Source organism: Manihot esculenta, chromosome 6 (assembly GCF_001659605.2).
Source record: "Manihot esculenta cultivar AM560-2 chromosome 6, M.esculenta_v8, whole genome shotgun sequence".
NCBI classification, from domain to species: Eukaryota; Viridiplantae; Streptophyta; class Magnoliopsida; order Malpighiales; family Euphorbiaceae; genus Manihot; species Manihot esculenta.
The window spans coordinates 25,955,533-25,981,497 of record NC_035166.2 but is presented as its reverse complement, the minus strand read 5'-3'; the positions used below and the strand labels follow the sequence as shown (position 1 = coordinate 25,981,497).

At 35.5% G+C, this 25,965-nt stretch overlaps 5 protein-coding genes, 1 long non-coding RNA gene and 5 other non-coding genes across 11 annotated transcripts; 2 read left to right on the top strand and 9 right to left on the bottom strand.

The window, feature by feature from the left end:
- Positions 1–1,200: 1,200 nt before the first annotated feature.
- On the bottom strand, positions 1,201–1,946 carry LOC110616878 (glycine-rich cell wall structural protein 2). Its single transcript, XM_021759386.2, has one exon. It carries the CDS (start codon positions 1,915–1,917, stop codon positions 1,384–1,386), a length of 534 nt encoding a protein of 177 aa, XP_021615078.1. The 5' UTR covers positions 1,918–1,946; the 3' UTR covers positions 1,201–1,383.
- Positions 1,947–4,862: 2,916 nt separating this feature from the next.
- Positions 4,863–7,248, bottom strand: LOC110617497. Its single transcript, XR_002488382.2, has 2 exons — positions 6,687–7,248; positions 4,863–5,722 (listed from the first exon to the last, which is right to left on the bottom strand). It is a non-coding gene; the product is annotated as an uncharacterized LOC110617497 (long non-coding RNA).
- On the bottom strand, positions 5,623–5,723 carry LOC122723931. Its single transcript, XR_006351126.1, has one exon. It is a non-coding gene; the product is annotated as a small nucleolar RNA Z107/R87 (small nucleolar RNA).
- Positions 5,928–6,021, bottom strand: LOC122723928. Its single transcript, XR_006351123.1, has one exon. It is a non-coding gene; the product is annotated as a small nucleolar RNA snoR31/Z110/Z27 (small nucleolar RNA).
- On the bottom strand, positions 6,367–6,456 carry LOC122723933. Its single transcript, XR_006351128.1, has one exon. It is a non-coding gene; the product is annotated as a small nucleolar RNA snoR31 (small nucleolar RNA).
- On the bottom strand, positions 6,683–6,782 carry LOC122723918. Its single transcript, XR_006351113.1, has one exon. It is a non-coding gene; the product is annotated as a small nucleolar RNA R30/Z108 (small nucleolar RNA).
- Positions 6,899–7,003, bottom strand: LOC122723930. The gene has a single exon (XR_006351125.1). It is a non-coding gene; the product is annotated as a small nucleolar RNA Z107/R87 (small nucleolar RNA).
- An 87-nt stretch (positions 7,249–7,335) lies between the features above and the next one.
- Positions 7,336–10,831, top strand: LOC110617496 (protein ORANGE, chloroplastic). Its single transcript, XM_021760320.2, has 8 exons — positions 7,336–7,799; positions 7,958–8,072; positions 8,349–8,465; positions 8,631–8,717; positions 8,937–9,013; positions 9,200–9,327; positions 9,995–10,131; positions 10,510–10,831. The coding sequence occupies exons 1-8, from the start codon at positions 7,420–7,422 to the stop codon at positions 10,585–10,587; spliced, it is 1,119 nt and encodes a 372-aa protein (XP_021616012.1). The 5' UTR covers positions 7,336–7,419; the 3' UTR covers positions 10,588–10,831.
- A 1,252-nt stretch (positions 10,832–12,083) lies between these two features.
- On the top strand, positions 12,084–13,875 carry LOC110616884 (U6 snRNA phosphodiesterase). The gene is made up of 6 exons (XM_021759395.2): positions 12,084–12,355; positions 12,448–12,540; positions 12,713–12,962; positions 13,064–13,160; positions 13,325–13,390; positions 13,502–13,875. The coding sequence occupies exons 1-6, from the start codon at positions 12,187–12,189 to the stop codon at positions 13,694–13,696; spliced, it is 870 nt and encodes a 289-aa protein (XP_021615087.1). The 5' UTR covers positions 12,084–12,186; the 3' UTR covers positions 13,697–13,875.
- Positions 13,876–16,673: 2,798 nt separating this feature from the next.
- LOC110616887 (ankyrin repeat-containing protein BDA1) lies at positions 16,674–18,896 on the bottom strand. The gene is made up of 2 exons (XM_021759399.2): positions 18,026–18,896; positions 16,674–17,603 (listed from the first exon to the last, which is right to left on the bottom strand). Exons 1-2 carry the CDS (start codon positions 18,596–18,598, stop codon positions 16,815–16,817), a joined length of 1,362 nt encoding a protein of 453 aa, XP_021615091.1. The 5' UTR covers positions 18,599–18,896; the 3' UTR covers positions 16,674–16,814.
- A 192-nt stretch (positions 18,897–19,088) lies between these two features.
- On the bottom strand, positions 19,089–24,932 carry LOC110616886. Its single transcript, XM_021759397.2, has 8 exons — positions 24,494–24,932; positions 24,225–24,364; positions 24,028–24,127; positions 23,832–23,930; positions 22,895–23,242; positions 20,466–20,558; positions 20,177–20,383; positions 19,089–19,696 (listed from the first exon to the last, which is right to left on the bottom strand). Exons 1-8 carry the CDS (start codon positions 24,821–24,823, stop codon positions 19,436–19,438), a joined length of 1,578 nt encoding a protein of 525 aa, XP_021615089.1. The 5' UTR covers positions 24,824–24,932; the 3' UTR covers positions 19,089–19,435.
- Between the last annotated feature and the right edge of the window lie 1,033 nt (positions 24,933–25,965).

Below are 25,965 nucleotides of genomic sequence, written 5' to 3'. Positions count from 1 at the left end.
AGAAAGGTGTGGTGGTTGGCGCTTATGAACAACCATTTCGGCACTCAAGTCAATAAATTTTCAAGAAGGGCGACCGTAAATAAGTAGCTTTGAGCTCAAGAAGAGTGTGTAAGAATATGTATTTTGAACATTATGTATACTTACTTTTATATTGTATACTTTTATATTATAAAAAGATGGAGGTAGTTGGTGAATTTCTAGAAATCCGACTGGTACTGACTAATGGATAAAAGATCCCATGATTATAGGCGTATTGGAGATCTGCTGGATACTATCATTTAATGATAACTTATATCTCATAAAAGGCTTGACCGGTTTATAAGAGCGCGAATTCTCTATTTTCCGAATACTACTATTATGATATTTGGATTTTCTTTCTTATAGATGAGACTCACGTGATCGAGTACCATGATTTATTAGGGTCTTGTCACGTGTATCTGTCATATGGTTACAGCTCGTGGCATATTTTGGACGAATATTATATCATATCAATACTTATAATGTAAATACATATGTACTTTGTTAGCTTTTTTTTTTGTAAAAAAATGATATTATTTGTTATTTTCTTACTTTTACTCAAAAAATTTAAATGAATAGTGTAACTTAAAATTATTAGGCTCAGCAAAAAATTAAATTAAACTAAAATTTCAATAATACATGATCAAAGTTAAACATGAAGCTAAAATTTTGTGATTATTATGATTGAATATAATTCTGTTATTGTCCTTCGACAATAATCATGATTGTACGTGAATGAATCCGAAAATATCAATTGTTCGCACTTCAGGACTTGGATATATATCACACAACCAAAAGGCAGAGGTCCTCACTCCTCAGGTCCATAGCCGTAGCAACTGTCACTTGTGATATAACCTAACGTACTGTCGTTTTCAATTCGCTGCATCAATCTGGTGGACACACATCTCTGTTTCCAATTTTACAGGCTGTCTTTTTCGTTAAAATGATTAGCCACTGTAACCCTACTTGAAATCGTCATTTTTTACTAGATTCTTGCACTTAATCAAGTAATCAATATCCTCTAGCTATCACTTGGCCTCTCTTCTTCGCAAAAATAGCAAAGTGATTTATTTATCTATGTAGTTGCGTAGCTTAGTTCTAAGCCTTATACGATGGCCATGGCCGGAGATTTGAAACAGTGGTCAATAAACATTAAGAGGTAAGATCATGGAAGCAGGAGGATAGAGAAATTTTTTAATAGCAGAGGAGCAAACACAGTTCAAGCCAGTAATTATACATATGATACAGCCCAAACTCAAAACTATATAAGCTATATATAATTATAGGGTACATAATATGGAGCTTGCACTTAATTTGCACACCATGCACACTTTATAGATAGATTCAAACTCCATGCTTGTTGTTTCACCCGTGGTTGTTTTTTCCTCTGGAATCAACCGGCGAGTTTCCGCCACTTCCTCCACCAGAACCACCACCGTCAGAATTTCCTGATCCACTTCCAGCCCCATACCCACCACCATGTGCACCACCACTTCCAGACCCATAACCATATCCTGAACCTGATCCACTTCCAGAGCCAAACCCAAACCCAAAACCCCTGCCAAACCCATTTGGCGACCGGCCTGAACCCGAACCATAACCCCAGCCACTGCCAGGACTCGACCCCCATCCCCAATTGTAGTCCCAGTTGGGGCCATGACCGGAGCCAGTAGCCCCAGAAGAGCCGCCGCCTTGGCCATTATTAGGGCCAGTAGACATTTCAGGAGAGACCACTTTTTTGTCAGCAGCAGAGGCAGCAACAGTAACTCCAATTATGAGAAGAAGAAAGAAAGGAGTAAAACGAAATGATGTTAGGTTCATCTTTTGAATTAGTTTAACGCGAAGAGATAAATTTGAGGAAATCAAAGCTGGCTTGTGAGTCCTCACTTGGTGTGGCATGGCTTTATATAATGGAATTCTGATGATGACAACTGGGCCACCCGTGATTCTATTTACGTTTTTCTATAGTGAACAAGATTTTACTCTTTCCTTTTTAAATTAAAAATACATATTTAAAATATTTTTTAAATATCACCACTTACAAAATATTTGCTTTTTTTGAGAAAACAGTGCAATTAAAAGCGTGATTAGAGAACTTTAGCTCACAGGCCTCACAGTCATATTCTCAAATCTCAAACACCCCTCAGCCACTAAACTACTTGCCTCCACTTAATTGCCTCGTGATCATTATTATGATTATTTATAATAAAATAATAATATTTATTTACAATAATTACAAGAGTATCATCTTCTTAAGAAAATACAATCAGTTTGTGTACACATAAATTTGATGTGGAGATAAATGAAGAAAACCACATTTGAGGAAGCAAGCTTTAATGGATGAAAAAAGTTAGTCCATTTATAAAACCAAGAACTTCAGTGGCGGTTGCTTTAACCGCCCATCCATCACGCCAAGGACATCTGGCAGCAGCGGCATGAGCAAAGTCCTGAGCTGAGCTCTCTCGCCGTGCCCGCTGATAGTGGCTTGCAGTTGTAGTTGGGCAGTTGGCTGGTAAGTTGACAAATAGTTTATTAATTTTGTTCCATGTGGTGCCCAAGTGTCAATATCGACTTTGACTTCCACATTCTTGATGTAATGGTTTCACGAAAATGACGTGATGTCAAAACCTGTAGATGCCTTTCCTCGTCGTCGTCTTGTTTTAGTGGGAATTCCTTTAGAGCACATACCTGCATTCACTGTTTATGCAATTTGATATCTTCATGTGTCTGCACTTCACAAATATCTCTGCCCAATTATCCACTTGTTGGTTAACCGTTTTCTTAGTTTTATATGATAAATATAATTTAATCCAATCTTCCATTTTCATAAAAAAATTAGAACACTAAATTTTAAATTAATTAAAAGGCTTAATGGCAATCAGAAATTGCATAAGGAGTGTTGACCTAAAATTGGGCCTGCCTAGAATCTAGGGCACACTTTAGGAAGGTTACTACTTGGAACTCACATGCTGGGCCAACTAGTCGGATAAGTTCCAGAGATGAGTAGATATTTCATTAGCCCAAACCGTGTGGGGTTGTGCCTGTTCTCCCTTCCTCTCAATTTGGATCAGACCGGACATCCCAAAGTTCAACGGATCACTCAAGTATACAGGCCCAGTTCCTGTGCAATTATTTTTCTATAATTTTCTTCATACTACGTCGGGGATTCTCTTCTCTGAATAATGCATAATTGATTGACACCCTTCATAGGCGAGCAAGTGGACTAAAATGCCTTCAACTTGATAATCCTTTAACTAAACTGACTAACGAACTCTACTTTATTTAAAAGGATAGATGTTGTTTATGTGATCAACGATCTACTCTTCCTTCTTACTGGCTTGCTTCCTTCTCCTCACATCCTTATGGTAGAGCTATTGATAATCAATTTTAGTACAAGTATCTATTATTAGCAGCCTAACGGACAAAGTGGCAAACAAGATTTTAGTGGAAAGAAGTGGATGAGAAACTTGGAATGGTGCTAGGGACCAACTTGTGCGAGATATTTTAGCAGGAATATTATGTGAATAATTATTTTGTATGGGCACCCATACTTTGAACTTAAAAAGCTTCCAGGCATTATCTTTTTAGGTCATATAACAAGTTTCATCTAAAATATCAACTAGAGAGCGGATGCGAACCAGATAGTATACCTATTCTTTTGGTAATTAAATATTTTAATAAATGCTGATTTTAGATTATCTTTTGTTTTTATTTTTATTTTTTAAATTGACAGCACCTCTGAGCTATTGGCTCAATTGCTTTTTAATTTTTTGTTAGATGACATCAAAATATAGCGGGTATTATTGGAGATTGACGTTCACCTCCAATTATGCACAGCACTGCTATCCTATTAAACTTGTTAATCCATCAGATTGGAAAAGAACATAATAACAAAACGCAAAATTTATTATTTGCAATAACACGTATCTATCTAAAATTCGGCACAAGGTAAGGCCCAAAATTCGGCGGACCTTCACCTGGAACTATTTTTCTTTTCGGGTGGGGGTGGGTGTTAGTGTTGAGCATTTGTCAAGGTTTCCGAGTAATGGTTACCTATCTATCCAGTCGATTTCCAAGGGCAGAACTACTTGTATTAAAAAGGCCCAATGGACCAAACTGAATATAAAGAGACTAAGCTCATTAGCTAGTCGACAGAAACCCCAATCCACAACCTATAAACACGAGCCCCAATCCACAACCTACAACCGACAACCCAAATCCACAGCTCAACTCCAAGAAAAATCGACGCCGCCTGGTAACTGCAAGCACCTCAACACTTCCACCGCACAAGCACAGCACAGCTGAGCTGGAGAAGAAGATGAAGAAACCATTGTATGTCCAGAAAAGTAAACTACAAGCCAACACAAGGACAAGCAAAAGGTAAAATCCAGAAAATCATAGCTTATAAGCCAAAACAGCCCAACCAGATAATCAAGAGCAACTTCACTTGAAATGCAAATTATTCCCTTGTCAACCTGATGCTAGTTGTGCATCAAACCAAATGCACTCAGCCACCAAATATATTATGGCTCCTCAATTAGATCATTGCTCCTCCCCGAACTTATTGACCAAAATAATTAACCTTAACGACCACGCATCACAACGAGAGATTAAATCTTTTGTCCGAAACTAGCATTTATGAAAACCAGTTAGACTGAAAAATGAAAAAGACTAGGCAGCCATCGGGAAGCAGGATATTTAGACAAGACAAATGAGAAGACCCTTATCAGTTCGGTAGAAAATTAGGCATAGAGGAAATCTGCGTTCGTTTGGCATAAAGCCCACATTGAGAAATAAACACTCAATGAAATTTTCACTAAAGCTGATTTTAAAAGCGCAATTACTAAACAGAAAATCCAATATACCACATTTCAATCAAAATCACAAGTCTCGACCTTGCATTTCTACATGACATGCCGCTTTCACCTTGCTATGACGGTTGTAGTTAAATGCCCAATTACACAGGCAGGTAACCCTTCAGATGTAGACACGTAGTCAGTGCTCTAAACCAAGTAGAGTTTCTTCACAAGTACGTGCGAACAACAGGATTCAATATATACAACCAACAATTAGGATACAAGTATAATAGGATCTGGTGTGGTGCATAGAAACAATAATTTCCTTTATGATCTATTTTACATTATAGAAAAAGAATCCGAGTAAAACTCTCGCTTGAAAAGGTCATTAGAAAATAAAAAATCAATCAGTGATTGAGCACCCATTCCAACTTATCTTCTGAAATATACATGTGAGATTGCATCCAGGTTATCATGACGGCAGATACCAAGTAAGTTCAACCTGCATTTAACAATTTATTTTTTTTTAAAAAAAATTCTGCCTCAAGTCCTTCAAAATTAACAAACAAATTAGTTCACAAAATGACAAGGTAAACCTCACCAATAGCTTTTGTAGCACATTGATATATGCAGTTGATAAAGAATAGGAAATAGAAATATTTTTGGCATACAAGAAAAATAAATTGTGTCAAAGAGTGCTATGACTCTATCGTTCTTGTACAATCTCAAGTGATCGTACAAATTTTGCAAACATCACGAGTAAATTCAAATATGCTTAGATGGCCCTAGCACTAAATCATGATTAAGAGATCACTCAGTATAGCGTCATTGTCGACATACAAACTTCTCCAAGAAAAAGCTTGTAATCCAGTCTGTTGAGCTTGAATTTTGCAAGTCATCATTGTGATCTATAATGCAGAAAACAAAGTGCAACAAGCAGCCACCAATCACTCTTTGAAATTAGCTAAGAAATCAAAATGAAAATTTCACCAGAAATACAATAAAGAAATCAACAAACTCTTGAGTGCATCAATTTTAAAAGATTAATGCTTTGTAAATAAAACAATGTTAAATAACTGCAGGCAAAATGTAGATGTTATGGTTATGACAATCATCATCATCAGAACGGAAATGTTATTCTCATCCATAGCTATATAGCTATGTAGGAAGGTGTCCTAAGATTTTCCGAGTTTCATCATTTGATGATCCGACGGGAGTGAAGAAAGTTTAGACACTCAAGTTTTGTTTTTTGTTATAATTATTTTTGGTTGGGTGTAGGAAGGAACAGAATTAAGAGTTCATCTCCGTGTATGCATTTGTATTATTAGTTGGTTACTCAAAATATATATAAATTAATTGCAAACACATTTACCAAATCCTCCAAAACTTCAAATTACATCCATTTTTTTTAAAAATTGCTTTCATCTACTTAATTCCTGAAACCCATGCAAACACACACCAAGTTGTTTTCATCACTCAAATCCTCTTACTTAAATGTAGGAATTGTAAGAACCATAACTAATAATAGTAGATAAAAGGAACTAAAACATGAACAGATTCAGAAGTCAATATGTGAACATCACTTGACTATGAAAGTCTCAGATCAAGTGTTGGATTATTGTTATTGCTTCATCCTCATCCATTATAAAAATCATATTGGATTAAGACACTTCAAACTATAGGAAATAAATCATTACAAACTTACGAATGGAACGGGAAAGGAGTTTACTCAGTAGTAGCAATACACAGTAACTAATTACAGGAAAACAACTTTATAATAATGAAACTGAATCCCAAATATTATAGTTGATTTAATTATAATCGGGCAATAAAGATAGAGCCAATAACTTTGAGAATAGGGAAGCAGATTACTCAGTGGTGGCTAAAAAGTCATAGGTTCGATTCTGCCAGCTGATTTCCTCAACTTTAACTCAGAAGAGGGAGCTGTGAATCCTCATTGCAACCTCAATTACCCGAATTCTCATATTTAAGAACAAGAAATCAATTCAAATCAAAAGCTAAAAATTTAAAAAAAATACGAGATAGAATATTTTGCTGATGAACCAAATATTGTGAGAGAAAAAGATCACTCAGGTCAGCGGGAAGATCGACACGCAAAGCTCTCTAGAAAAAGAGAGGCCTGCATTCCGGTCTGTTGAGCTTGAATTTCCTGAGTCATCACCGTGATCTTCTCTCACATTTCAGCACTAGCATTCCAAATTCAGCATTGTAAGTAAAATAAAAGGGCAAAAGGTTAACTTTAACCGAAGCAAGGAGACCCAAAACAGCGAGGAAGAGGAGACTCGCGCGGCCGAAGGTGAGAAGGGGTTGGTGATTGTGAATTTATAGGTCTGCAACTAGGGTTTTGTATGGAGCTGGATGTTGGGCTTGAGTTCTGTTGAAGTTGAAGCCCATCATCACAAAGTACTGCATTTTATTTTATCCATACTAAAGTCTGTCGCAAATGGATATTAATATTTTGAGTAGCATCTTACAAAAACCACCTCCACCCAAAATTTCCATTTTTGGTACCAAAAAAACCAACAGCCAGTGTCTTCCTTCCACGTGGCAAGCCACCTCGCTTCCCACCATGGCTCCATTATAGATGCTTCACCTCCAACTCCTATGCTTCTCTTGTCTCTATTATCCTCCTTCACCTGATTCCGATAAACAGTTGCAGATCTTTCTTCGTTTAAGACGAAACAAAAAGTTCTTTGTATCTATATTGTTGTTGCAACAATACGAGACGGAGACTCACAGATTGGGGGTCTCGATTATGGGTAGTTTGAGCCGTGTTTTGGCGGTTTCTTACCCACATAAACCGCTGTGCCTGTCTGGTCCTCACAGCTTACATCACTCGAACTATAGATTTGTAGATGTCAACCGCAAATCGAGCTCGAAATGGCGATCTATGGCGTCTGAGCTTGAATCTTCTTCCTTCTCGCCTTCTATTGACTCTGATTCAACTGATAAAACCGCCGCCGGGTATTGCTTTTTCTCGCTCTACTTGTGAAATATGATATGCTGGTTTTGATTTTACTATGTAATGAATTTCCACTTTAAGACCACCATTTCTCTGGCACGCTTTGTTTGCAAAACATAGAAATCTGTTAAGTAGCTTTTGGTTGGTGATGTGAATGTAGGTTTTGTATCATAGAAGGGCCTGAAACGGTTCAAGACTTATCCAAAATGGAACTGCAAGAAATTCGAGATAATATTCGAAGTCGGCGGAACAAAATTTTCTTGCATATGGAGGAGGTATCTCTCTCTAATGAATTATGACATATGCTAGTTTCAGGCCTTTCAGAGGATGATTGAAGGGAAAAGGAAAATATAGCTTTTCTGAGTTTTTATTTCGTTTTCTATTTGTTTCTAAATACAATACAAAAGCCGAGATCTTTTATTGATTCTGTATAACCTCAGGTTTTGCAGATGATTCTGTTGTGTCGACGTTTCTTTTGTTACTAATTTTAGATTTGCTCCCTTTTTTATTACTATTTTATTTGGATATTTTACATCCTTGAAAATGTGCAGGTTCGTAGGCTGAGGATACAACAGAGAATCAAGAGTGCTGAACTTGGGATTTTAAAGGAAACGCAAGAGAATGAGCTTCCCAACTTTCCATCATTCATCCCCTTCTTGCCTCCTTTGGTGAGCTTTCTTTTACTCTACCTCTGTTCTTTATGACCTTTCATTTTGTATTTGTTACTTGTAATTATCTCGTTCTCTGCAAATCATACATTATGAGAAATGTACTTGATTTCTTTTTTATTCTGATGTTAATTACTTGGAGATTAATTTCTATGTTGCTTCCAGAGTGCAGAAAATCTGAAGTTATACTATGCTACTTGTTTTTCTCTTATTGCTGGGATTATCATTTTTGGTGGCCTTTTAGCACCCACTGTAAGTTCTCTATGCACTTTTATAATCAAATTGCTTATGAATCATGGCATTGCTTAGAAGGACCCTAACTTATCCAGTATGTTAATATGGGAGCAATAAAAATGCACAAGACCATCCATAAAAAAATTTAAACTTTGGCAACTAAGCTAGAAAGCCAGAATTTTTTTTTTTTCCAACTTCTTTCATTTGTTTGAATATTTACCCTTTTTTACATTTCAGTTGGAGCTTAAGCTCGGTTTGGGGGGGACATCATATGAAGATTTTATCCGAAGTGTCCATTTGCCTATGCAGTTGAGGTATGGTACATGTGTTGTGTCCCCCTCTGTTTTTCTGATTCTGGTTGTTCTCTGTTTGATTTGATTTACTGTCCCTGTGGACTTCTATTTATCTCTATAATTATTCATATCCTTTCCATGCAAATTTTGTCAAAGCACTATGGTTTTAAGGTCCATTTATAACCATGTAACTGCTGTAAATTGCAGTCAGGTTGATCCTATAGTAGCTTCATTCTCTGGAGGAGCAGTTGGGGTGATCTCAGCATTGATGGTAGTTGAGATAAACAATGTAAAACAACAGGAACATAAAAGATGCAAATATTGTCTTGGAACTGGTATGCCCTGGATTGCCTCTACTCTATCTTTCCCTCTTCCCCTTTCCCTTTTTGCGTCTGGAATATGTTTGTCTTTATTCCATTTTCTTTAGACCTGATTTGGCTTTTATCCCTGTTTTCAAGAACTTTTCTGCTGTAGATTTCATATTTTGCGTCCAACAAAATTTGAGCTGTATTTCAAGTAGACTTATATGCTTGCCAAATTTGAGTCCATTTTTGTTATATCTGCTTGAAAAATTTTATCCTCACAGATCTAATTTTGATAGCTATTGTATTGAAACTCTCTTCTACATATTCAATGGCATTTTAATGCTCCTTTTTGTTTGACTAGAATATGAGTCCAGAAAGTCAGCAGGACTTCTCCCACAAAAAAGTTCAATTAGTTTTCTACGTACATTGGCAAAATATCTCCTAACACCTTCAGGAATTTTCTTCCTCAATATATATATATATATATAGCCAACTTAAGTACTGGACACCTTCTTGCGATTGAATTAATTTGGTAACGTCATTAGTATAGTATATCACTATGTACCAACCTGTTTATTTTCTCTTCAGAGAAAGATTAAAACTCATGGCAGGTAGTTATGATCATGCACATAAAAGAATACAGAGAAGAGGGTAATGCACTTCCCTTACTTATTTCCAATATACACTGAACATGCAGGGTATCTTGCATGTGCTCGTTGCTCAAGCACTGGCGCAGTTGTTCTTATTGAACCAGTTTCAACAGTCAGTGGTGGGGCTCAGCCACTGTCAGCACCCAAAACAGAAAGATGTTCGAATTGTTCGGGATCTGGAAAGGTTTGACATCATTTCAATTTCCTCATTCAATTGTTAGGCAACAGAGAAATAAATTTAATTGCTTTGTCTTTTCTTACCTGCTAAATATATCTTATAAGTTGGGACACATATACACCAGTGTGTATGGTTTGAGGAAAGTATAGAGACACCTGGTAACAACTTTAGAACAAAGAAAAACAAACATGATAAGGAAGGCAGTCCCAAGAAAGATACAAGTTATAAAGATAAGTCTTGTCATTCTACAGTAGATTTTTGGTTGCGTAGCCATGGAGCAGTTAAGCACATAAAATTTGTAGGTCCTGCACAGATCTATCCTACTAATTTGCAAGAGAATTTCAGTAAATGTAAGGTTTCCTTTTGTATTTTTATGTTGGGCAGGTGATGTGCCCCACATGCCTTTGCACTGGAATGGCTATGGCAAGTGAACACGACCCGAGGATTGACCCCTTCGATTAGAAGAGTGTAATGATAATTCTGTCTCTGGAGTGGCATAGCAGATGAAAACGGCTCATGGATTGGTCCTTTGCTAGATGTTTATGATTCTCTATATCCCTCGGTGCCATAGATTTCCATGGGATAAGAAAAGACTTGATGTCTCCTTATCATGTCCATGGTTACAGAAAAATGCAACTTCTTATTTATCCTATTTGTATATTTAACGTAAGCAAATGATAATATACGTATCTTCCAATTTGAACAACTATGATGAGCAATTTTTCTATTCCTCTCGATTGATTATGGTGGTCCTCATAAAATGGGATGCAACTTTTGGACAAGAGAAGAACTTTGTCACGTAAAAACAGCAATGAACCTGAGCTACTTATTACCCACAACCTCAATTTTAATGAATGTTAGTAAAACACATTAAATAAATATATATTTAAAAATTTTATAAAATATTATAATTAAATTGTAATTTATATATATTTTATTAATTAAAATATATAATAACGACTTTATTTTTAATATTTATAAATATATATTTCAATATAAGTTAACAAATTAAGTACTCATCTCTTATTCTATTATAAAATAAAATTTTAATAATATTTATTATAAAAAAAACTCTTTTTATTATAGTTATAACAGATAAACCCATAAAAAAATAATATATTTAATATAATATTTACTATAAAATTTATTTTTTAAAAAAATTAAATAATCTAATTTATTATCTATAAAAATAATACTTAATTTATATTTAAATATTTTTAAATTTAAATTATCTAACCTATTATTTATATTTTTTAAATTTAATTCCATAAAATTAATTAATTAATAAAATATTACTCATAAAATACTTTTATTTATAAAAATTAAAATTTATTTTTTAAAATTTAAATAGTTTAATAAATAATTTTAATTATATAAATATATTATAAATTAATTAAGTGAAATAATTATTTTTAATAATAAAAATAACGTATAAAATTAAAGTTGAAATTTAAAGATAAAAAGTAAAATTTTTTGAATTGAAAAAACTGAGAATGATGAATTAAATAGTATTGAAAATAGATAAAAAATTATTTAATAAAAAATTAAAAAATTTCATTTTATAAAATATAAAATATTTTAATTGAGTAATTTTAAAATAAAAATTAATTAATAAATTTTTTAAATATATAAAAATTTAATGATATTTTTTTTATCATATAAAAAATTACCTAAATATCTTTATATAATTTAAAATTTTTCAAGAAGAGCCCTTGGCTCCGTCCCTTTTACCACTTCCTCTTCTAGGCCATTGTGATATTTATTAATTGTCTAATAGAATCTATCAATTATAACAAAATTATTAAGCATTTTCTTTTCAAAATATAACAAATTTTTAATTATAAAAATAAATTAATAATTTTTCTAAAGATCATCCAATATTTTATTTTTGAGTAGTGGAAAAAAATCGCCTAAAATTAATTCTTCCTTAAAGTTTTATATAAGTGGGCCGTCTTGGGATGGTGGGCTTCCGCCTCGTACTACGTGGGCTACGCCTCAAATCGACGGCGACTCACTCCTCGTCTTCCCTCTCAACTCAAGCGACCAAGCGAGAGAGAGATAATGGAAGCTCTATTAGCCTCATATGGAGACGCATCATCGGACTCGGACTCTGACACTGCTCTTTCCACAAAAGCAGTCACCGAATCTGCTTCAATTCCAAATACGCGACCGGATGTCGTAGTTTTGCCACCTCCTCCTGTATCACTTCTCACCCCTCCTAATTCTACCGGTATACACAGACTTTCTAATTCGAATCAATTTTGTTGCTTTTCGCTAGTTTCTTCTCGTGGTAATAAAGTTTTCTACGATTTGACAATGAAGGTCTCATAGATTACTTGCAAGCTGGCCAGCCAAATCGAGCGAGGAGCTTTCCCCATGTTGAGGGCAACTATGCTTTGCACGTTTACATCCCAGGTTATTTTTCCTCTAATTAGTTTCTTTGTTTCAGGAGATTATGGTAATTTTGTCGTCAAATAGGAAATAGGATTTTTGAATTCATGCAGTTAGATTATTTTCAACGCTTGTTGTTGGTAATGGCATTAGACGTTGCACTTAGAGCAGTGTTTTTAACCATTGTATTATCCAGTTTATATACCGCCTACCTCAAAGAAAGAAGTGGTCCTCTTTTTGAAGAGGGTATCATCTGTTGTGCCCTGTCTTCATGTTGTGGATGCTGACGTTCCACTTGACATCTTATGCAAAGATGATCACAAGCTTGAAAAAGTTGCAGTAGGTAGAGAATTCCACATTAGCTTGGGAAGAACTGTCCCCATTCGAGTTCATCAGATTGATTCTGTGATTGCAATGCTTCGCCAGAGGCTTCAGTTTCAGAAACGGTCAGTTGCAACCATAGTATCTTCCTAGGCGTTCTCTTCAATTCATAGAATCCCATTAATTCAAAATCCCTAGACTTTTAACACATTGTTTGTTCAAGCAGATATTGGATTGATTTTAATAAGTGGGAGGTTTTTATCAATGATGATAAAACTCGAACTTTCCTTTCAATGGAAGTTGTTACGGGAGGATTAGCTGAGGTATGCTGGATGAATTTACATTTTATGTTAGCTTTTTCGTGTTTGGCGTGATTGCATATGCTCTTGCTTGATCAGATTGTTTCTTTCTTTTTTTTTTCTTCTAAATATTGCTAGAGCTCTGACTGTTACTCTGTAAATTTTTATTCTTATTTTGATTGCTTCAGATTGCAAGGCAAATTGAATATGTTAATGAGGTCTACAAACTCCACAATCTTCCTGAATTTTACAAGGTGAGGATGTTATTACTCATGATCAAGTCTAATGGCCTCTTTCATATAAAAAAGCAATTGCTTGTGCATTTCTTATATAATATTTCTCATGAAATTACCATCTGGTCATAGGATCCACGCCCTCATATATCCTTGGCTTGGGCATTGGGGGACATCAATGATTCATTAAAGAGAGCAGTTGAAGAAGAAACAGATAGGTGCATTGGGGCTTCTGTACAGAAACGTATTTTTACCTGTAAATTCAGTGGCATTGAGTGTAAGATTGGTAATAAAACATACAGAATTTGTAAATTTCATGATGAATAATAAAACCTCTAAAACATTCAGATATGAGTTGAGTCCCCATACTCAGTTGTAGAATATATATTTGTTCGATAATTTTCTAATTTGAGTTCTTTTTAAGTGTGTATCAAGATTCAGACATCAGTTGTTTGTCTTTAGTTCCTCGGGATGGGTGATCAATGAAGAAATCATTTGTCAAGTAATGTTATTGGTATCTATCTTTATGATTATAACGGCCTTCTTTTTTGTTTCTTTTCTTATTTGCCACGAGTACTTGACTGTGTTATGGATTGGATCCCTAACAAGTCAAAAAGAGAGGAAAGGGGAGAGAAATAGAAGAGGGGGGAAAGAAAGAAAGGGGGGAAATTGCAGAGTAGAGAGAACTAGAGAGAGAAGACAGAAAGATTGATTAAGATTGATAATTCTTGGAGTGATTTTCTTTAGTTATAATGGCTGTTATTTATACAGCTTTAGGTCTCTAAAATAACTGTTTCCGCCACTACACCCTCTTCTAGCTAAGTTTACTATTTTCTACTTTATCCTTTTATGCAATTTAACCCCTCAACTTTCTATTTATTTTCTAACCCTTTTATTCTTCTATCATAATATTCCCCACTTCATTTTTGTCCTCAAGAATGAAGAAAATACTAAAATTGAAATGAATTTTTGTTGCTTCTTTCCTCAAACTTGGTCAGAAGGATGTGAAAATCCTCCACAACAGCTTTTGGTGGTCAGTTAATCCCCAGAATTTAGAATCCAAATGTTAACTTCCGGCACATGCTTCTGCAGAATTGACCCATAAGGCTTGGCTGAAGATGCTAAACTTTCTTCCTTTTTCCTTTTCCGAATTTCCCATACTTGTTCCTTCAATATCACAATAGAATTTGATGTCATGACCTTCTTCCTTTCTTTTCTTGCTATTTTCTATTTATCTTCCATAAGTCCTCTAGGATGACAACCGCTGTACTTAACTACATGGATGCCAAAAATGCTGCTACATGGATGCCAAAAATGCTGCTACATGTTTCCAACATCCAACACTTTGTAATACCTTTATCTTTTCTTTTTCCAAGAACATTTCCGAGAATTTCAATGGCAAAAAACTCAGTTTTGGAACTGAATTGTGTAAACATTTCATATTCAACTGGTATTGTCCTCATTTTCAACTAGTATTGTCCTCATTTCAGACTTTAGTGCCCAACATCACCGTCTTCATCATTCTTCTCCTCATTGATCTCACTTATATTAGATATGTCAACAAAAGGCTCCTACTCCACCTCAATGGCTTTGTCTTTCTTCTTGAAAATTGCACACTAGGCATCTTGTTCTTCATTAATCTTTTCAAAAATTTGATTTTCATTGATCAAGACTGCAATCTTTGCCTTTGTTACTTGAATTGATTGCTCAAAACTTTCTCTTTTCTGTTCTAAATTTTCTATTTTCTAAATCACTTTTTCAAATCTTTGCTCCAACTACTTGTTCCATTCTTTTAATATTCTATCTAGAATTTCTTGAACTCCATTAAGAAAAATTTGTGCCTAATATGGCACTTCCATGATTCAAGAATTTCTAGAAAACAAAGAATTTCAAAAAAACAAAGAAAATCAAGAAGAGTAAACTGATTTTCAGGAAGTAAAATGGTGATTCAATGGAGAAATTTTATGAAAAATTTAATAAAGTAGGAAGAAGAAGAATGAAAAGAATATGAATAAAGGAAGGAACGAAAATTTCAAGAATTCCAAGAAACAAGTTCTTGAAATGCTGGAAGTGAGGAATTAAAGAAGAAAAGATAAGAACCAGAAAACAATAGAACAAGAAGAATTTGGTTCAAGAATTTAAGGAAGAAAGGGGTTCTAGATGAAAGAAAGAAGTGCACAAATAAGGTTTTGCCAAGAAAAAGAACAGAGCAAGAACATAAGGAAGGAAATGGAAGAAATTTCTGCAAATGAAAGGAAGAAAATTCTGGAAAAGAAAGAAGGAAAGAATAGAGGAAGAAGGAGAAGAATACTCAAGGACAAAAGAAGAGAGGAGAAAGGACGGAAAAGAAAGAAATTTTGGGAAAAAGAAAGAATTAGAGGGAAGAAAGCATAATAGAAGAAGAAGGAAAAAAAAGAAAGACAGTAGGAGAAACCTGTAACTTGGGAGGACTGTTTCTGATCTGCGCCTGATTGCAACTACCAGAAATTCATTTGAAAGCAATGCCCATTCTCGACAAAGCTCTGATATCAATTGTTATGGATTGGATCTCTAACAAGTCAAAAAGAGAGGAAAGGGGAGAGAAATAGAAGAAAAGGGAGAGAAATAGAAGAAAGGGGGGAAATTGCAGAGTAGAGAGAATTAGAGAGAGAAGAAAGAAAGGTCGATTAAGATTGATAATTCTTGGAGTAATTTCCTTTAGTTACAATGGCTGTTATTTATACAGCATTAGATTTCTAAAATAACTGTTCCCGCCACTACACTCTCTAACTAATTCCTTTCTACACTATCCTTTTATACAATTTAAACCCTCAACACCTTCTATTTATTTCCTAACCCCTTTATTCTTCTATCATAACAGACTGCTTGTTTTCTTTGCAGTACAAACTAGAATTTAGAAAGGCTAGTGAGTAGTGGGCCGTTAGCATTTGCTTTGACATGTTCCTCACTCCACTAATTATTTTCTTCTATAAACAGAAAACTACTTGTGAAGCTTGGAGACACTGAGAGAGAAGGCAACACCCCCCTATTCCCGCTCTCTTCTTTCTCAGTTGAACAGCACAACCATTATACATTACTTGCATCAAAGACTAATAAACATTACATGAATAATGCATTCACTATCTGCTAGGCTTAAATTTTATCACAGAAACTGTATGGACCATTTTTTTTAATCACAAAAAGGCTCTCCTCTTCCACTGTTTTTAATCACAAACTGCATGGAGGACCATTTTTAATCACGATTATGGCCAAAATTGAGAGAAAGAAGGAGATGGGGAAGGGAAGTAGGGGGAAGACAAACTTAGGAAACAGGAACCTTTCTTTATACAGTCAGATGAATTCTTTTATTACAGAGGTAATCCTTTACATGTCACATTTCAAGAGGGTTATACATTCCCCCTCTTTCCTTTTTCTCTTTCTTTTTTTTCCTAGAACTCATCAATATTCAAGGGACACGACGAATCCTGGCCAACACAAACTCTGCCATCTTCTTTGCATGTATTCTTATAGCTTTGGCTATAACTGCTGTGAGTGAAGATGGGATTACAGTCACCAAAACGACATAGAGCTTCACTTCATCCGGTGACATGTTTATTAATGCAGTGTTGTAAGTAAAATACAATGCAACTATGCACATTTGTAATTCAAATTGCAAGGGGAACCTACTGGTGAGTATGTGAATCATAAAAAGAGATACTGATAACCCTATGGAGTTGAAAAGCACAAAAAGTGCAAATGCAATTGGACTAGCTGTTGCTAAAATTGATTCCCCTGCATAATGTGCTTTTGTGATGATGGCTTTGCTGTTACTTTGATCTGGTATATAACTGTCTTGCCAAACACCACCCGGAGGGTTAACTCCGACTTGAAATGTTGCAGTTGCTACTAGAACCGCAATAACTAATAGTGCACTCCGAGCCTCACTCGGAGAGTCTCTACCCTTTTGAAACTTGAAGTAATCCACCAAGTTTTTTGGTTGTTCTGTTTGACATATCTCTAGTGTTGAGAATGCTGAGTTCTGATTGACAGATTGAAATGAGGAAATGGCAGGATGGCTAATGTCCTTTGCTCGCATAGCTCCAGCACTCCGAAGGATCTCTGTGATTTCTGTGTCACCTGCCTCACTTGGGAAAATCAATAGCAAATCAAGTGCAGTAAGGCCACTGTTGGTTTTGGCATTCACTTCCAAAATGCCCGAGTTAGTAGTGCCAGAACCAAGTAACAACTCTATCACCTGCAAGGAATTCCATTTCTTAAAAACCTACTTGGGTGTTTGTTCAATTGTTCTGGAATTGCTGCAGTGAATATATCTTAAGATTTTAAAAAATTCAGAGGCAGATCAATCCATAGTCTAATATTCTCTAACATTATTCTATCTTATCTTCAGAAGGTCGTCATCTGACCATAATTAGGCCAACTGATTGAAATAATCTAATTTCTAACGATTAGATCGCTCTGACCATAGAAGCAGGACCTTAGCAAAATACAGTGTTAGCTTTTATTTTTTATGGTCATCTGATTACTAAAAGGACAAATGGAGAAGAAGAATGACCTAAGGAAAGAAGAAAAGTGAACCCCTTATTATGGGTTAAAAATGAAGATTAAAAAAAAAGAATGAATATACTTATCAAAGATGAAAATGATTGTTCAACTTGCCTGACGCTGTCTTTTCCAGGCTGCAAGGTGCAGAACCGTGTTGCCTAATTCATCCTTCAAGCTCAACAAATCTCCCCTGTTCTTTTCTCTGATATTATCCAACAATACATTTACGGCTTGAAACTGGTTTCTCTTAACAGCCAGGTGCAGAGCAGTCTCTCCTTGAACAGTTTTGTCTTCAATACTATCAGGACAACACAAAAGCATGACACTGATTATCTCGGCCCTCCCCTTGATAGCTGCACAGTGAAGAGGAGTCTTCTTCTCTTTTCCCTGTGAACGGCAGAGTCTGCAGTCAACTTTCATCAGCTCCCTTAAAATCTCTACATGCCCATTGGCCGCTGCCATATGCATGGGACTCAAACCATCTTGGTTTATTTCTTTGGCAAATCCTGGTCTCAGCCTCAAGATCTCTTTAACAAAGTCAAGATGCCCAGCAATGGAGGCAGTGTGAATGGGATTTTCTGATGAAAACAGTGCTATATTGTCAAGAATGAGTGGATTTTCCACAAGTAATAGCTGCAAGTAGTCTACATCTCCTGTTTGAGCTGCCTCTAGCAACCTAACATCCATTCTGGTATAATTGAGCGTCTTTTCTGCTATGATCTTCGGGCAGATGACTTGACAAAGAATAAAGAAAAATTTTGGGAAGAGTTTCTTGCAGGTGAAAGCAATCCAGGGGGGGGGGGGGGGTTTGCTGGTAGAATTTACATTTTTTTAGAAAAAGTTATAATATAGATTTAGTTGACTGGACGGGGACACAAATAAAATTAAATAAGTTAAATTTTAAAAAATTGTGAGCATAACAGAGGGCGGATGGGGAAGAATGTGATATATGTCATGCTATTTGCTTGGTCTGAGGACGACTTGTACAGAAAATGATGGCGTATGATCATAAACAATGAATAACCAACAAAAATTATTTTCAAAATCAGCAGAACTTGGTAACGGCAGAGATCTATGAACGTAAGTCATCCACATATGTGGAAGAATGACTTCTAATGGTAGGAAAAGAGAGGGGGAAAAAATCACAGATGTTACAGATTACAATATAAACCAAGAATTAAAGTACGCACAGGATATTTAAAAGGAAAACATTATTTACAAAAGGAAATCCCCTTCTAGAATTCAGACTTGTTACAACTATCATTATTTGACTTAAAACCCTTCAGCTTCTGGGTCCTACAATCATAAGGGTATAGCCAACCCTGTCTCTAGAAGAAATAAAACCTAATCCCTCTTTTCAACACATTTGCAAGGGCCATAATATGAGGCATGAAACATTATTCTCTATGGGGTCAATTCTAACGTATTAAGAAGCACTCATCTGCCTTATAACAAATGATATAAAATTTGAATGAAAGAATGGCTGGGGTAGGAGGCAGTGATAATTGGGCCACCAAAATACACTTACAGCCCTGGAATGGATTCAAGATTGTATTTCTCAGATGATGAATCTTCAGTTTCTCTGCCTTCCCACAATTTTGGTGGCTTAGCATCAGGAGTCTGCAAATATGAGTACGAAGAACTCCGATTGGATGGAGAGCTTGGATTACTTATTCTGCTGGCAAGGAAACGACGGATTAGACCCCTAAGGAATGGAGCCATAGTGCCTGGTTCATATTCCAAGTAGTACATTATTCCTCCCATGCATGCACAAAATAAAGCCACCTGTAACATCATCCGACAAGTATTTCATTTGAGTAGTCTTCCAAGGACAAATGTACATGCAAGAGGTCAGTGGAATTCATTGTTTGTATTTGTGCGTAGTGAACCACTTAGGCAATTCGTGTGTCACACAACATGCATGCAAGGGTCATGCGTTCATATGGACACCTAATATACATGTACACAGAAATGGCCAAAACATCAATCATTAAACAAGTTACGTCACCCGGCAATGCACTGGAATTTTTAATAATAGTCAAATTGTAACGCAATGTGGCTCTCAGTTGAGCTAACAAACTTGTTCAGTAGCATTTTTGCAATAATAGATGACAGCTAGGATGTAAAAAACCTGCAAGAAGTGTCAAAAACAAGAGAAGCAATAACATTTAAAAAGTAACACAGTTTCTACTAAAGGTGGATGTAAGTAATCCTAAGCCAATTCAAGAAAGCATTCAGAACAGAACGAGGAAACAGAAGTGATACCTCTGCATTCTTAACAGCTGGAAGCAGGTGGTGATTAACTAAAATATACCACAACGAATCTCCAGCTCGTGGCAGAACATACAAAGCAAGTTCAGCACGTCTAGATTTTTTCTCTAGTAGCACTGAAAGAGCAGCAATTCCTCCTGCAACCCAATAGACAAGTTTGTGGTCCACTGTTGCGACTTTTCTATGCAGACATATCACCCCCTTGCATCATCCATGAACAATTAAGAACATATGCAACAGCTTAAGAAAAGTTAAAGATAAATAAAACTGAGCATATAACTACCTGAAAAATTCCAACAAATGCAGATAAAAATGTTGTTGAGCGAACAGCATCTCTAACAGCAAGCCAACATGTGCGAGCAGGTGCATCCACGAACTGTAAGCAGATGAAAATTTGGAATGAATGTAAATTAGTTCTAAGTGCAAGACATTATTGCCATTTTTTACTAGACAGAATCACAAAACAGTTTCCCATCCCAACCAGCCAAATGAAAAGAGTTTACAGCTCAATTTATGGGAAATGAGACATTTTCTGGTTTATTCTATGGAAGTAATAAAGGATAAGTACCATGGTGTTTCACGTATGAGTTGAATAATGATTTACATGAATTAAGAAGCATCACAAACTATTAAAAATATGGTGTGTTCACTTGCATAAGAAATAGCATAAGCTAATAACTTTAACATTTTAATGACCATGGTGAAGGAGGGGAGGGAGGAGAGAAAGAGAGAGAGAGATGTTTACAAATTCTTTATTGAAATGAAAGAAAAGGGTAGGTGGAGCCAAGACTCAAGATAGTGCAAGTTAAATACAATATAGAAGTAGAAAAAGGTTGCACCAGTGACAGTTTCAGGCATTAAAGGTTTAAAATTGGTCAAGTACATACTCAAACACCTGAACTATTTAGTTTTTAACATATTATACATCTGAACTAAATTTGGGGCCTATTAAACACAATTTATAACCATTAAATACAAATTGATACAATCAGTAATTGTGTATATGCATGCAGACAAGAGCATGTGAACCATAAAAAATTGACGTTGTTTCTGCACTTTATCCTAATTTAATATTATTACTTTATTATTAAATTAATATTATATATATATACATGTATATATATATGTACCAAATTTGTGCCCTTCTCCATATTTCCTCCACCATTTTCCTACCTTTACTCGTAATTCCTCTACTCTTCTCTCTCTAAGCTACAACTTTCATCCTTCACAAACCTGATTGTTTCTGCACTTTAGCTCTTATGCTCCATAAGCATATCTGTTTGGGTTTGAACTAGATTGAGCTGCTTCACATGTTTCTTCTCTTATAAGTTACCACTCATTCAATCACAATTTCTGAATTTACAAGTCTTCTAGTTGCAGGCGAAAATGGATTATAAGAAAGCTGCAAATCAGAAACATTATTCAAGTTATTTTCATCTGCTAGAAAGGCAAGCTCACAGGGATTGAACTGCCAAACATTGCTGTGGTTACTTGACTTTGAAGATTAATATTTAATGTCTAGAGACTCCTTGGTGCTGAAGTCTGACAGCACCCAAAACCTAGGTAGTAACCCTGTAGGGTCATGTTCCTATCACATAGAGATACACAGCCACTGCCAAAAGTCTCTACTGCATCTCTCATCAGGGCTAAGGTATTTAAACTAGAATAGACGAGGAGGATTAAAGAATAGACAAGGAGGATCGTAACTAGAATTGCAACTGAAGATGTAAGAGCCATTTAAAGCACATCTGGAGTCACCAATCCCAGATGTAAAGTTGTTCTCAAATGGGTACGGGATGTGAATGTTCCCACATGTTTCAGGACAACCAGAGACTATATCTGGTGAACCTGTTAGCCGTTATTGGAGATGTTAGTGACAAAAACACCAGCCTGAAGAAAGCCAACATCTGGTTGATTTTCCTTTTGGGTTTTCGTTTGGCTTTAGCAGGTTTCAATGATTTCAATAATCCAATTCCAAAGACTCTACATATATATCTAATGATGCACCTTAGCAACTGTGTCTCAATTGATAGTTCAGGGCCAGGTGGAATGAGGAACTTGCTAATTGAATCTTTCACCCCTATGAAGCCCCAGAAAGTTTGGAAATTCCACTGTGTTTGTCAACCCTCTGATGCAGTCTACTGGAGTGTGGGCAAATATGGGTTCTATCAGTTGGAAGCGCTTATGTTTCAAGGGAAGTGAAGTGTGAACAGTGTTCTAATTGGCTTTGACTAAAAAATCAGAGAGAAAAGGTGCACAGTCAGCAACAAGATTACTTTTAGATGCATGCAAATCACACAGATAAAATTATGTAATATAGTGTAAATTTGTGTTTAATAATCACAAATTTTATGAGTTTAGGTGTTTACTAGATTGTGAATTTAGTTTAAGTGTTAATAATAGGTTATTCCCAAGTAGTTCAGGTGTGTTAAGCATTCATTTGGCCTTTAAAACTGGATGCTGCCTTTTAACTCAACTTTTTTCTTTCAATTTTCAAAAATATTGGTCCAATCTCCTGATTTTGCATGATTAGGTGATTGCCTATGATGGTTATATTTTGATGAAGTCATGAAGCAAATATAGAATTTGTTCTCCAAGTTGATTTTGGAACTTAAGATGTACAATAATATCACAGACTCTGATTTATACTCTTCAAAGATAAGCATAAAAAAGAAAGATGAGTAGTAGAATCAACTTAAGTAAAAGATTTACCTTCTGAAGGTGTAGAAAAACATATGGGACAAAAGTCAATGAGAAGTAAAGTGGGAAAGTTCTTCTGAATGTAGCTGATGCTGCTTTAGCATTATGATTCAAACATGAATGTAAGTCTGGATGAATAACAGAACAGGGAATCATGCAAGGGTATACTTCCAACTTCACAGATTTGAGTTTCCCTATGCTAGATAAATAAGCTGATAGTGAGGCAACATCCACTGGGACCCCTCTGCAGCTATATCTCACAGCCTCATACACAGGCTTTGCAACTGGACCAGTCTTCTGAATAAAGTCACGATATCCTTTTGGCAAGCTCTCTGGGTGCATTACAAAGCCATACATAATCTGGAAAAGGATAATAAGATGACTCACCATGTGTATACATTGTCCTAAACAAGTATCTCAATCAATATAATGGCAGGTAGATGGACGTGCAAGTGTTGATGGAATAGGCAAATAAGTACTGGAGTGTTGAGAGTTCCTACAGGTTTTAATATCACATGCCAGAAACAATAAAGAAGCAAAAAAATATAGTTTGTTATACAACCAACGGATAACATAACAGAGTCCATCAACCAGTCCAACATACAAATCAATAAGAAGTAACAAAGAATTTGGCAGCTCAGATCACACTTAGCTTCCCCAGTTCGATGTTTTAGATCAGAATTAATAGCCTCAATGCTACTTGATTGGCCAGCACTCCAACCCGAAAAAAAATGGCTGATAGTGAAGCTGTGTTACAAATCTCTAGCTTGAAAAAGACAGTTCTAAGCCAAGAATAGCAACTCACTGACCTTAATTCTATGGGCAACAACATGAATTTCTTCCCCATGTAAAAAATATGCCTAAGTCAATAAGCAGGTTGAAAAAAAAAAGGCTTCACGTCTGATCTCAAGGATAAATATGATCCAAAATACCAACATGAGCTGATTACCTGAGCACATGCAAGAGCAAAGAGCAACGAGTCACCATGTCTCCAATGGCTTCCCCATAGGTGAAATTTGTTCTTAGACTTGGCAGAATTATACGCACACTGATGATACAAAAAAAAAAAACAGATAACGTTAAGGATGTAGAGATCAAAACTTATCGCCTCAATTTCAGAAACTGAAAACATCAACAATATATACCTGAGCTGCTCTAGCCAAGAGATAAAGAGCAAGACTACGCCTCTGGTAGGAGTCATCTAATGCTAAAACAGACAACCCTGCAACCGAACCAGCTAAAATTCTGCTCCATCATCCCTTAAACAATGTCATAAATAAGGAATAGGATCTATAATTTTCGTTCATCATATAAGAAAGCGAAATGAAAGTGAAGAACTTACGCATTAAACGGCGTCTCTTTCCTTCTCAACTTTCTCAACAAGCATCTGAGTGCATGATAGGACCCTGTAAATCCCCCAAATAGTAAACCAACACGGCATGCTTCTTCTCTCACAATTAAATCTTTCTCTGATACAAGTTGCTGCCATAAAATTTTGATATACATTTTCACACATTGTAGCAAATTCAATCGATAATTCGTCGCACTACAGCAATTAAGCATAATTATAATGAAAATTACGAAACTGTGACGAAAAGAGAAAGAGTTCACCTTGAGATCGAGAAGGGAAGCATAAGACTGTCCCTTAGCGAGCTTGAAAGCTCGAAGTAATATACCTACACCGACCCTGACGCCGTACGAGAGAAGGAAACTCTGGCAGAGATTGCCAATAGCGTGAGCCACACAAGATTCATCAGGCGGATGATCACAGGGCGGACAAGGACAATCAAGGACAGCCAAACGCTGCCGACGCTGGAGCTCCACAATGGCCTCTCGCAAGAGCTCCTCCGCCTCGAGGCGGCGCTCGGCTTCGCAGTTGTCTTGATGAAAAAGAGAGCGAGGAGAAGGCGGAGAAGGGGGAGACTTGGAGAGAGAAGGCATTTTGTCGGATAGGCAGAGACAGAGCTACGGCATGAGGGTGGTGGAAGAAAAAGCAAAGTACGTGAAAGGAGGGGAGCGAATGTGAGGTATAGGCAACAAAAATGAAATAAAAGGAAAGTTAGAGGTTTTCATGGAAAATAAGGCCTTTTAGGGGAAAATTTTTTAAATAAGTTTTTTCGTTATCTTACATTTTTAATAATATTATTAGTTAAAATTTAGAAAAAAAATAATTTATATGTTGCATATAATACTCTAAATAATATTTTAACTAATTAGTTGTTTTAGTATTTCCATGCTGCATTTCTTTTGATTTATTCTATTTGTTTTTTAACTTTTTATATCACCTTTTATAGAATTTTTAAAATTTTTTTTTGAACTGGAGAATTTTTAAAATTTATATCTTCTATTTTGCGTGATTCGTAAATAAAAAATTAAATAAATTTTAGTAAGATTATATATGATTTTATTTTTAAAAAAATAAAAAAATTATAAATTAAAAAATAAATTCTATTATTTTTAAATAAAAATAAAATAAATTAATTTTTTTTATTCTAAATAAAAGAACTCGAATCTCAAAAGTTCAGAATCGAGAGCAGGCGCCCTTAGCCATTTCAACAAGAGGGGGATTGGCAATCTTATTTTCTTGTTGAGTCGACATTTTGGCACTGAATTTTCATTTTTCTAGTTGGCACTTCACCTTTGATTCTTTCCATGTTTTATTCTGACGAAAATGAAATAAACTTTAAAATTAAATGATTGATAAAAATTTGAAAGAAAAGAGACCAAAGATGGGTAAAAAAAATATAAAGCAGACTGTTTTTTTTTTCATTGATATAATTTGCAATTTTCAAGTTTCTTTCATTTGTATTTTCTCTTAACATTAAACCCCACTAAAAGGTTTGAGTTTGGCTTGCAAAAACATAGCTCTAGAGAAAGTCGGTGAAATGAGTTGATAACCGACAAATAGAGGATTTTAATTGTGGAAACAATTGAAGTTAAAAGGTTTTAGGTTATATTTTTTTTATAAAAAAAATATTTCAGTTTTAAGAACCATATATATCGAATGGGGATTGGAGGGCGGTTAGAATTATGCTTATGGATGATGCAGGTCTTTGTTTGGTGGGAGCCAATGTAGGCTCAGG

What these genes read in the sequence shown, in the direction of transcription:
- LOC110616878 (XM_021759386.2), bottom strand. Translation starts at nt 1,917, where the DNA reads ATGCCACACCAAGTGAGGACTCACAAGCCAGCTTTGATTTCCTCAAAT.
- LOC110617496 (XM_021760320.2), top strand. Translation starts at nt 7,420, where the DNA reads ATGCTTCACCTCCAACTCCTATGCTTCTCTTGTCTCTATTATCCTCCT. An exon ending in TTTTCTTGCATATGGAGGAG is followed by an intron (nt 8,073 to 8,348) that starts GTATCTCTCTCT and finishes GAAAATGTGCAG; the next exon opens with GTTCGTAGGCTGAGGATACA. An exon ending in TCCCCTTCTTGCCTCCTTTG is followed by an intron (nt 8,466 to 8,630) that starts GTGAGCTTTCTT and finishes TGTTGCTTCCAG; the next exon opens with AGTGCAGAAAATCTGAAGTT.
- LOC110616884 (XM_021759395.2), top strand. Translation starts at nt 12,187, where the DNA reads ATGGAAGCTCTATTAGCCTCATATGGAGACGCATCATCGGACTCGGAC. An exon ending in CACCCCTCCTAATTCTACCG is followed by an intron (nt 12,356 to 12,447) that starts GTATACACAGAC and finishes TTGACAATGAAG; the next exon opens with GTCTCATAGATTACTTGCAA. An exon ending in TTTGCACGTTTACATCCCAG is followed by an intron (nt 12,541 to 12,712) that starts GTTATTTTTCCT and finishes TGTATTATCCAG; the next exon opens with TTTATATACCGCCTACCTCA.
- LOC110616887 (XM_021759399.2), bottom strand. Translation starts at nt 18,598, where the DNA reads ATGGATGTTAGGTTGCTAGAGGCAGCTCAAACAGGAGATGTAGACTAC. An exon ending in CCTGGAAAAGACAGCGTCAG is followed by an intron (nt 17,604 to 18,025) that starts GCAAGTTGAACA and finishes AATTCCTTGCAG; the next exon opens with GTGATAGAGTTGTTACTTGG.
- LOC110616886 (XM_021759397.2), bottom strand. Translation starts at nt 24,823, where the DNA reads ATGCCTTCTCTCTCCAAGTCTCCCCCTTCTCCGCCTTCTCCTCGCTCT. An exon ending in AAAGAGACGCCGTTTAATGC is followed by an intron (nt 24,128 to 24,224) that starts GTAAGTTCTTCA and finishes ATGATGGAGCAG; the next exon opens with AATTTTAGCTGGTTCGGTTG. An exon ending in TCTTGGCTAGAGCAGCTCAG is followed by an intron (nt 23,931 to 24,027) that starts GTATATATTGTT and finishes TTGTATCATCAG; the next exon opens with TGTGCGTATAATTCTGCCAA.